At 33.0% G+C, this 10,304-nt stretch overlaps 2 protein-coding genes across 9 annotated transcripts; one reads left to right on the top strand and one right to left on the bottom strand.

Annotated features, from left to right (window-relative positions):
* On the top strand, positions 1 to 2,657 carry LOC115697864 (high mobility group B protein 1). 8 transcript variants are annotated; one of them, XM_030625026.2, is made up of 8 exons: positions 1 to 253; positions 1,037 to 1,122; positions 1,361 to 1,492; positions 1,596 to 1,653; positions 1,745 to 1,789; positions 1,926 to 2,006; positions 2,102 to 2,170; positions 2,284 to 2,657. In XM_030625026.2, exons 2-8 carry the CDS (start codon positions 1,055 to 1,057, stop codon positions 2,347 to 2,349), a joined length of 519 nt encoding a protein of 172 aa, XP_030480886.1. In that variant the 5' UTR covers positions 1 to 253; positions 1,037 to 1,054; the 3' UTR covers positions 2,350 to 2,657. The 8 variants fall into 8 exon arrangements, with proteins under 8 accessions (XP_030480886.1, XP_030480883.1, XP_030480884.1 ...); XM_030625023.2 differs by having other exon boundaries at positions 105 to 253; positions 2,102 to 2,182; XM_030625024.2 differs by having other exon boundaries at positions 111 to 253; positions 1,022 to 1,122; positions 2,102 to 2,182.
* Positions 2,658 to 3,229: 572 nt separating this feature from the next.
* LOC115698165 (E3 ubiquitin-protein ligase AIRP2) lies at positions 3,230 to 5,590 on the bottom strand. The gene is made up of 5 exons (XM_030625345.2): positions 5,265 to 5,590; positions 4,521 to 4,671; positions 4,343 to 4,409; positions 3,997 to 4,231; positions 3,230 to 3,705 (listed from the first exon to the last, which is right to left on the bottom strand). The coding sequence occupies exons 1-5, from the start codon at positions 5,327 to 5,329 to the stop codon at positions 3,498 to 3,500; spliced, it is 726 nt and encodes a 241-aa protein (XP_030481205.1). The 5' UTR covers positions 5,330 to 5,590; the 3' UTR covers positions 3,230 to 3,497.
* Between the last annotated feature and the right edge of the window lie 4,714 nt (positions 5,591 to 10,304).

The raw sequence follows: 10,304 nt of genomic DNA, 5'->3' as shown, positions 1-10,304 counted from the left end.
CTCCTCAAAATAATATTATTAATTAGTTAATTAATTTATAATTTTGAAAACCTCGGACACCGGCTAATACCGGTAAAACCACGTTGGTACACACCGACTCGTGTTGCTCATAACCGATTCTTAGTGTTACCGGCTAAGCCGGTTAACCCCAATTTCTCTCTCTTCTTTCTTCTTTCGGTCGTGTAACTCTCTTTCTTTTTGTTTGGTTCTTCGATCGCCTTTGATTCTCTTTGCTTTCTCTTTCGCTTCACAGGTAAACCCCTTCTTTTCTTCTTCTCCTTATCGTTCTACCTTTGTTTGGTTACCTAGAAAATCTCACGAACACAGATAAATTAAAGGTTTAAACAATGGCGTACTTTTTATCTATTATTATTTGTGTGGCTATCTTGGTTCTATGAAACTCGAGTCAATATCATTGTTTTTCTTCGTCTTCTTCTTCTTCTGTGGTACGTGTTTAGGTTTTATTTATTCAAACTCCGTAGTTTTTGTGGTTGTTTAAATTTTTAGTATTTATTTTATGTTTTTGGAATAATAATTAATTATGTTTAAAATTCACGGTAATTTAATTATTTATTGAAAATAATAGACGAATACAGACTTGGAAATTGATACTATTTTAATTCAATATAGCTATGGGTCATAGAGTTTAGATTCTTGCTCCTCTGCATTTGTTTATGGTGCCGTTATTGATTTATTTATTTATTCATTTTTTTAGTGTTATCATCACTAAACATCTTGTATATAATTTAATTTTTCTATAAATATACATATGTGTGTTTAAAATCTGCATAGGAATTATTGTCAACTCATCCTGATGATGTTGTAAGAGGTCAAAAGTGCCTATGGTTGTTCCTTCCTGTTTTTGAGTTGACTTATTTGGTTTGTTGACCTAATGTCATGAACTTTTTGGTCCTTGTTTCGTAATATGTAAAGGGAAAACTGACTATAGAATGAACTTATTATGTATATTTTGCATGTACTGTACAAATATTATAGCTGAGATTTGAATGATAAATTACAGTTTCTTTTTAAACAGGTCCAAAAAAAAATTATAATGAAGGTTGTCAAGGGTAAGGGGGCACCAAAAAGTTCAAGGGATGCTTTGAAACCTGTGGATGACAGGTTAGTTCAATTGTTTCATTTATTTATTTTTTCTTTGCTTGTTTTAATTTGGTTAGTTTAGATTATTTTACTTATTACGCAACCATGTAAAAGAGACTAAGAGTATATCTTTTGTAGCTCTGTATTTATGGATATGTTCATGGCTACTGTTGAGAGGGCTGGCTTAATTATATCTGATGTTGTAGAAAACCCTGGAATATTGTTGTGACCGATCAAATATATCTTTTTTCTTTTTCAGAGTAGTTGGGAAGAGAAAGGCTACTGCTGTCCAAGCTGACAAGAGCAGCAAACGAAAGGCAAAGATGGAAAAGAAAGCCAAGAAGGACCCCAACAAACCCAAGAGGCCACCTAGTGCCTTCTTTGTTTTCCTGTTTGACCATCTATCTCTCTCAAATATGTTTCTTTGAAAAGTATTGAATTTTGCTTATTTTATATTGATTTATTTGACCATGAAACTTATTGTCGTGATATAGTGAGGAATTCAGGAAAGAGTTCAAGAGAGATAACCCAAATGTGAAGGCTGTATCAGCTGTAAGTATATGGCTGTTACTTGTTCTTCTGAAAGAAAAATATTTTGATTTATGGAAAATTGATACTTATCCCTGTACAATTTGTCCTGAAGGTTGGAAAAGCTGGAGGAGAGAGATGGAAATCATTGACTCCGGCTGTAAGTGTTCTGAGTTTTGTTGTTTCCCACTTTCAATTTAAGCACTTTAAGCTTTTGTAATAGTAATACAAATGCTTGAACAGCTGCAGTTGCTTACTTTCTTATTATTGATCCTTTTTGTGATTGTTCTTTACAGGATAAAGCTCCTTATGAAGCTAAGGCTGCCAAAAGGAAGGTCGATTATGAAAAGCAAATGAAGACCTACAATAAGAAACAGGTTCGTCTGTTCATTCTAATTACTGGTTTTTATTTAAGGTTCAACTTTCATTTTTGGAATTATTATTAATCTTGACTCTGCTTGTTTGATAACAGGAGGGTATGGCAGACGATGGCGATGAGGAGTCAGATAGGTCAAAGTCTGAAGTCCATGATGAAGATGAGGCAAGTGGAGAGGTGATACTAATTATATATGCTGCAATTTATGCATTTATGACTTAACATGAATTGGCTTTAAGCATATAGTTGATTTTTGAGTTTACTCCATGGTTAACCAGGAAGCACCTCCAGAGGAGGAAGAAGATGAAGATGAAGACGAGGAGGAGGAGGACGACGATGAATGAAATCATACACGTTCTGAGCATGGATGGTTAATATTCCAAGAACAAGATGCTATCTTTTATATGTCCATATATTTTGGTTCTTAGCTTGCCTTATGGTAACCTTTTGAAGCAAAGAACATGTGGTTGGTTTTACTGCCTTGATTATCCTTACTTTAGTGTGTGTATAAACAAAGGCAGCTTTCTTTGCTAGTTTATATATTTACATGGTAAATTAGCTAATCTAAAAAGTAAAGAAATATCTCTGCATATGTATGCTCAAAGATTTCATTACATTTTTTTTTACCTAATAATTACTATGTTTATAGGCACTTGATTCTTTACTTTTTTTTTCACCGTAATGATTCTTACTCATACCTAGGCTATCTCTAATGTGTGGGACCTGTGGGTGTGCAACTTCTTATTACACCTATTTTTTCCAATAGACAAATATTAAATGGCTGTAAACATAATCTAATTAATGTAATTATTAACATCTTCGATTGAATTTTGGGAAAAAGCTTGGAAAGGAAAACAAACGTTGTGTAAATTTTTTTGAACTGTTGAAATATTTTTTAAGCAGAATTGAATGATTAATTGCAAATGATATTAGAGAGAATATAATGCTTCTGACGAGCACCACAAAACCCTTACTAGTTACTACAGTAACTCTTATACTGTTTTCTTTTCATTACTTATTCCAATGTCTAAAAAGGTAATTTTATTCTTTTTAGCTGGTTTTAAACTCTTCAGAATCAATACCACCTTGAAAAGTCATTTATTATTATGCTGTTTAAGTTGGTCTTATCTAAAAAACAAAATAAAAAATAAAGTTAAAAGTCTTATCTGGACAAGACTAAACAGAACTATCTCATGGGAAATCAATCTAGAAAAGCAGCCGAAATGTCACAATATCATCTCTCATTTTTCTATTAACAAAAAAATTAATCAAACAATTGAGCTAAAAAAGTAAAATATTCCAATGACAGAATGAGAAAGAGCCCGTAAAATAAAAAAGAACACATATTTACACCTTTCAAAATGTACCCTTTTGAAAGTTTCAAGAATTATATACAATCAACCAACCAACCAGATATTATCTACTTACAAATTATATCCCAACACAAATCTTGGTAGTAGAATATGATGCTGTGAAGAAAGGCTTCTACTTCTCATCGTTGTGGATCACAGGACACAAAAGCTGGATCAGGAACAATAAGAGGTAGCTTATCAATGTACTTGAGGAGCCTCATGAGATTTTCTCTAGAGATTGAAGACAAGTCAATAATATCAGTGGAACTTGTGTAGATCCAAAGGTCACATGAATTGACCCTTTTGAGGCTGTCCCGGCAGAAGGGACACGATTCTGAGCGTGTTCGCCTACACATGAAACTTACACTATTTAATCTTCTTTTACACTTAACATAAGTGTAGTCTTCTATAAAAGTATACATTAAACTAAAACTAAAGAAAAAAAGTACAGCATTCTATGTTGTATATCTTAATGCATTAATCAACCAAAACAAGCATATGGGACAACAAATATGGGAAAGTTTTGACCATATGTTTGTTTCATTTATTTTGTCCACATGCTTGGTTGGTCAATGGTCACTCACTGTATATAGAGAAAAGTATATAAAGGTGAGATGTTGTTTAGTGTTTTTTACATACCAATCTCGGTAGCATTTCATACACATTGAATGGCTGCATTTGGGCAAAACGACCTTGCTGCTCATCTCCATGCAAATACCACATTCTTCTTCTCTTTCGGCCTCGATTTCGGACACCTTTCCTTTGTGGAATTCATCTTTTTTCTTGTACTTAGAGGCACACATTTCCTTCTGTTTTCTTTCTTCTACTTCTGTTATTCCCTTTTCAAGTTGCATTAAAGAAGGAAATATGACACCTGTTCTTGAGGACAGAAGAAAGTGTTGCTAATAAAATTAAACATACTATATTTGTGTATAAAAGTAATAAGTAATTATGTCTAAATACTGATTCTTCATCTATACTTAACTGTAAAACTCTTTTAGAGTTGCTTTCCTTTCTTGAATAGACATTGTAGTCTTTCCATTCTCATATGCCTGTAATAAATTAATGCACTAATCAATTATTATGGAATGTTAAATGTTAATAATAAATAAGTCCCACTACAGAAGTAACCAAAATAAACTCAAATAAGCTTTATTTTTGACCTTGTATATAAGAATCCTAAGCAAACCCAAGGCACCAGCAAGGTGACAATCAGTCCATTGAACAAGAAATAGACAAAATTGAGCTGCAGGGCTGTATGACAGTCTCATTTGAAGGCAGGCACCATCATATTCTCTAGGGTAATCAGAGGCCCTGTAAAGAAAAATAAACATAAGAAAGTGTGTGTAGGAAATACATAACAGAATACTCTACAATGCAACATCGAACACTATATTGAATTTGATCAAAAGTGAACATGTTCTGTTTTCCTGGTTTTGATTTTGAAAGTGAACATGTTCAATGTATAAATTGTTTGAAATCAATGAAAGTTAATTAAAGAAATAATTAGATAGAATAAAACCCCCCCAAAAAATAATCTAATATAAGTACAAGTGCATATATAGTAATAAAAAAACATATTTTCAAGTACTGACTGTATGAGTATGAATTAAATAGAAATAGGGTTAAAAAAAAAAAAGCCAAATACCCCATCAAACTCAATTATAAGATACTTCTTTTTCTAAGAGAGAGAGAGAGAGGGAGATCCATTATAAGATACTCAACATGTAACAGAAGAGTTGTAGAAACCAAAGAATTTGACTAAAAAGATTCTAATTTTGCATGAGAATCCAAAATTGGAAAGAATAATAGCAAAAAAGTATTATATATATATATCAAACACACACACATAAATATATACAAATATACATAAATACAGAGAAAAGGAGAGAGAGAAAGATCTTTACAGGGTATTGGCAAACTGAATATCAGCTTCGAGGGCTTTAAGGGAATCCTTGAAAGACTTGCGCATTTTTTTTTGGTTTAATTATTGATGATTGAGCCAAGAAAAGCTTCCATTAAAGGATCTTTAACAGAGTCCACCATCCATTTTTGAGCTCTGATCAATCCATTTGAAGATTTTCCCAAACAAAAATTGTTGAGTCACCCAATTTTCCCAGAGATTTTCTGGGTTTAGAAAAAGAGAGAGAAAGAGGTGGTGGGGCTTACTTGGTTTTCGCTTGGAGCTCACGTAAATCAAATCTTACCATATCAGCTTATATCAGCATTTAATTTCATGATGAAAATTGAAAAACAACATCATTAATTAATTTATTAATTCGTTAATAATTTAATTTATTTACGTATTTACTAAATTGCCCATTAAAAGAGTCATCTCAAAATTTGCGTTATGTCGGTATTATTTATTATCATATTATGGGCTACTCAAATATTAATAAATATAAATGAAAAAATATATTAATTAATTATAATTTGCGATAACGACATTATTATGTTTAAATCAAATACGTTTTTTTTATATATATATATATATATTCAATAGTTTATAATGTTTTTTTTTTTTTTATATCAACATAAATATATCATTTCAAAAAAGAAAATATCTACATAAATATATATTTTTTAATGGAAATATCTACGTAAATATTAATAGATCAAACTATATAATATAAGAAAAATCTAATATCATGTTTTTCTTTGAGAAATATAAACGTATTTAAATTATTGAAGGAAAAAAATTAATTGAATTTAAGTCCAGATAAAAGTAAATTTATCCACTTGTGTATGGGGTAATTAAATTTAATTGGAAATTAATGACAAGTGGAGGAAGGTAGGTGTTACGACGTCGTTTAGGAGTTTACAGTTAAAGGAGCAACGAGTAATAAGGAGTAAGAAGAGGGATTTTAGTGACACGTGTGAAGCATGCAGTTACAGTAGAGGGGCTCGTAAATCGTGATTTAATAATAATAGAACCGCTTGGACTAAGTGTGACGTGTATTTATCCAAAAAAAAAAAAAAGTGGGACGTGTCTTAGCGAGGTAGCGTTGCTTTCCTACGCTTCACTTCCACTTATTCCCAGTTTTACGGGTCCCACCAACCCACCTCCCATAAATTATATTTATTTTTTATTTGCATTCCAAATTTATAAACACACCTTTTAATAATTTTTGTTTTTTTATAACTACAATGTAGAATGTACCCGAGCCTCAGAGAACTAAAAGTATACTTGTATTTTCTTTTTAATTATTTTATACATTATATTTTTTTTTTCAAATTTATTGCGTGATTATGTGTATTGTTTTATGAATTTTAGTTGTGGTTTAAATTTTTCGGTTAGTTTTTTGTGTAGAATTTTATAAAAAAGTATTTTAAAGTGTAAAAATAAAAAATTTCTTTTTTTCTTAATTTTTATAAGTTTTTTTTTTTAATTTTTAGAATTAAAAAATCTATTTAAACAAAAAAATAAAAAGTTAATTTTCAATTTAAAATTTCTTTTAAAAGAAATTAGAATTTGTAGTTTTTCTAAAAATAATTTATATCATTCTTAATTTATTTACAATTTTTGTAATGATATCTAAATATTTTAAAAAGTAGTTTTCATTAATAGTTATTCAAATTATAAGCTATAAATAAAAGTAGAAATTTATATTTATTTTATACTTTCAGCTATAAGCGAAAGCAAAATTTAGACAAACATAATCGTGTATAAAGTGGTTACTTTTATAAAAGTGAACTTCAATGATATTGTATAAAGTGATTCAAATTTAGTATATATTAAAAGTCGGGTCATTCCTTTCAATGGTGACAAATTTACATGGACAAACAAGAATTATAATGGGAATTTTGTTCGGGAAAGACTTGATCGAGGCTTCTATAATGATATTTGGGCTGACTTCTTCATTGAAGCTAGTGTCACACACCTTGACTTATCATTCCGACCATAGAGCGATTGAATACATATTGTTTCTCATCCGGATCAGCCTGCTGCAATTAACACCAGACGCGCCAGATTTTGTTTTGAGCAATTCTGGCTCAAGGATCCTAAGTGTCGTGATATTATTCAACAAGATTGGGCTGACTCTTCTTTGGTACAACAACCTGACTTACTGCTGCATAATGTTGCAGCTTGTGCTTCCTCATTACAAAGATGACACTCTTCTAAATATGGCAGTATGAAACGTGATATAGCTGAAGCACACAAGGTTTCTGCAACCTTGCATAACAGTAGGGATATCTCTTCTGAACATATTAAAGGATGGTGAATGCGGATAAGATTCTAGATGAACTATTAGAAAAAGAAGAGCTTTATTGGCATCAACGTGCTCGTGTGGATTGGCTTCAAAGTGGTGATTCAAACACTAAAATTTTCCATTCTATAGCTAAATCTATAAATGCATCAAACAAGATTAAAAAGTTACATACCATTGGAGGAGGAGTGGTGCATACTGAAGTGGAAATGGTTGTTGAAATAAATCATTATTTTTCTGGATTATTTGCTTCGAATTGTATTGATGATAATGCTTTGCAAGCTGTTCTTGCCACTATAGATACTACCATTACACCAGAAATTAATCAATTTCTGCTACAGCCTTTTACTGCATCTGAAATGGATTCGGCTCTCAATTACATGGCTCCTGATAAGTCTCCGGGTGTTGATGGTATGTCTGCCATGTTTATCACTAGAATATAGTTGGGCCCTTGGTTACTCAAAGCATACTTCGAATATTGAATGAGGGTGAGGACATGGACGCTATCAACTCTGCTCTTATTACATTGATTCCAAAGATTGACCAACCTAAATTTGTGAGTGATTATCGACCCATCAGCTTGTGTACTGTGCTTTATAAGTTGGTTTCCAAAGCAATTGCTGCTAGATTTAAGGAGGCTCTCCCTCATGTTATTTCTCAAAATCAAAGTGCTTTTCTTCCGAATCGACTCATCACAGATAATGTCCTCCTTGCTTTTGAACTGGTTCACTGTCTAAAAAACAAGAAACGCGGTAGAAAGGGTTATGCGGCTTTAAAATTGGACATGAGTAAAGCTTTTGATAGAGTGGAATGACACTTTCTGCATGCGGTAATGTTAAAAATGGGCTTCGACATAAGTTGGGTTAATCTGGTTATGAAGTGTGTTTCATCAGCTAAGCTTTCTTTTAATCTGAATGGCACTATCAAAGGTTCGGTGGTTCCTAAAAGAGGTCTTCGTCAGGGAGACCCAATATCACCATACTTGTTCCTCATCTGTTCTGAAGGTCTTTCAGCTTTATTAAAACATGAAGAAAAAGGGGGCGTCTAAAAGGCTTATCAATTGCTCGAGGGGCACCAGCGGTATCTCATCTTCTGTTTGTTGATGATAGCTTACTTTTCTATCAAGCTTTCGAAGATATATGCCAAGCTATTAACAGAGCCCTGGATCTTTACCATAGGGCGTCAGGAAAGCTTCTCAACACTGATAAAACTGTCATGTCTTTCTCGCCAAATGTTAATTCCACCATTAAAGATCGGTTCACTACTATCCTAAGAATGAAAAGTATCTTGGCCTTCCCTCATATGCTGGGAAAGATAAGAAGGAGCTATTTAGTGGAATCAAGGATCGTATTTGGAAGCTTATGAATTAATGGCATGCGAAACTTTTTTCAATAGGTGGTAGGGAAGTACTCCTCAAAGCAGTGGTTCAATCAATTCCAACATATGCCATGAGCTGTTTTAGCCTTCCAAAGAAATTTTGTCACCAATTGGAATCAATGATGGCTAACTTCTGGTGGGGTTCAAATACGAACAATTCAAAGATTCATTGGAAGAAATGGAAATTAATGTGTTCTTCAAAAGCAGATGGCGGTATGGGATTTCTCTCTTTCATCCATTTTAATCAGGCCCTTTTAGCGAAGCAAGCATGGAGGATATTGGATAATCCGTCATCTCTCTTGGCAAGAGTTCTCAAAGCCCGTTGCTTCAAGAATGGTGACTTCATTTCTTCTCAAAAAGGTATTTTACCTTCACTCACTTGGTAGAGTATCTGTGATGGTAAAGAGTTGTTGATAAAAGGTTTGCGATGGAAAATTGGTTTGGGGAATAACGTAAGATGTGCATCAGACCCTTGGCTACCTGGAAACACTAATTTTAAACCATATTCATATAGTGGTGATCCTCTCTTTACGGTAGCTCACTACATTTCAGCCGAGAGACAATGGGATACAAGGATTTTGGAACATCACTTTAGAGCTATTAACATTGATTGTATCCTTTCAATCCCCCTAAGTCCTTATCCAAGAGAGGATACTCTTATCTGGCACCATTTCGACACAGGTTTATATACTGTTAAATCTGGATACCAATTAGCTGAAAATTTAGATGTTGTGAATGAACAAGCTACATCATCATCCAACCGTGCTTGGTGGAATAGGCTTTGGTCTTTGAAGTTGCCAAAGAAATGTCAAATCTTTGCTTGGCGCTTTATAAATGATGCTCTCCCTACTGCTGTAAACCTTGCTCATCGTAAAATATCATCTTCTACTGCCAGTGCTCTTTGTAAATGTGCATGGGAATCAGTTGGACATGCTATTTTTCAGTGCAATCGTGCTAATGCAGTATGGAGGAAATTTAACTTCCAGGTTTCAATATTGAACATAGGAAACATTAAGGGTTATGATATCTTCTCTCATATTACGGCTGCCCACAGTGATGCTGACTTAGATATGATCATTTGTCTAATGTGGTGTATTTGGTCTGAAAAAAATAAAGAAATACATGGTACAAAGCCCAAACCAGCAGAAATTATCTGCTCTTTCTCAGCTTCTTATCTTGATCAGTACTGCAAGGCTACAACTAAAACATCGGTGGAGTCGGGTTCTGGCAGTCCTAATGTTCAAACGACTATATTCAAGCCTAATACACTGCTCCTAGATGGAAGCCGCCTTCTGCTGGTTTGTTCAAGCTTAATATTGATGATACTAAGTGTTGGGTTTTATGCCCTAAATAAAACTCATT

The sequence above is a fragment of the Cannabis sativa genome, chromosome 7, assembly GCF_029168945.1.
Source record: "Cannabis sativa cultivar Pink pepper isolate KNU-18-1 chromosome 7, ASM2916894v1, whole genome shotgun sequence".
Classification (NCBI taxonomy): domain Eukaryota; kingdom Viridiplantae; phylum Streptophyta; class Magnoliopsida; order Rosales; family Cannabaceae; genus Cannabis; species Cannabis sativa.
The sequence above is the reverse complement of the archived record's forward strand: the minus strand, read 5'-3'. Positions and strand labels throughout refer to the sequence as shown.

Excerpts from the sequence above, each read along its gene's own strand:
- LOC115697864 (XM_030625023.2), top strand. The coding sequence starts at position 1,055 with ATGAAGGTTGTCAAGGGTAAGGGGGCACCAAAAAGTTCAAGGGATGCT. Across the intron at positions 1,654-1,744 it reads ATGTGAAGGCTGTATCAGCT|GTTGGAAAAGCTGGAGGAGA; the intron begins GTAAGTATATGG and ends TTTGTCCTGAAG. Across the intron at positions 2,007-2,101 it reads AGACCTACAATAAGAAACAG|GAGGGTATGGCAGACGATGG; the intron begins GTTCGTCTGTTC and ends GTTTGATAACAG.
- LOC115698165 (XM_030625345.2), bottom strand. The coding sequence starts at position 5,329 with ATGCGCAAGTCTTTCAAGGATTCCCTTAAAGCCCTCGAAGCTGATATT. Across the intron at positions 4,232-4,342 it reads AACTCTAAAAGAGTTTTACA|GTGTCATATTTCCTTCTTTA; the intron begins GTTAAGTATAGA and ends CCTCAAGAACAG. Across the intron at positions 3,706-3,996 it reads ATGAAATGCTACCGAGATTG|GCGAACACGCTCAGAATCGT; the intron begins GTATGTAAAAAA and ends TTTCATGTGTAG.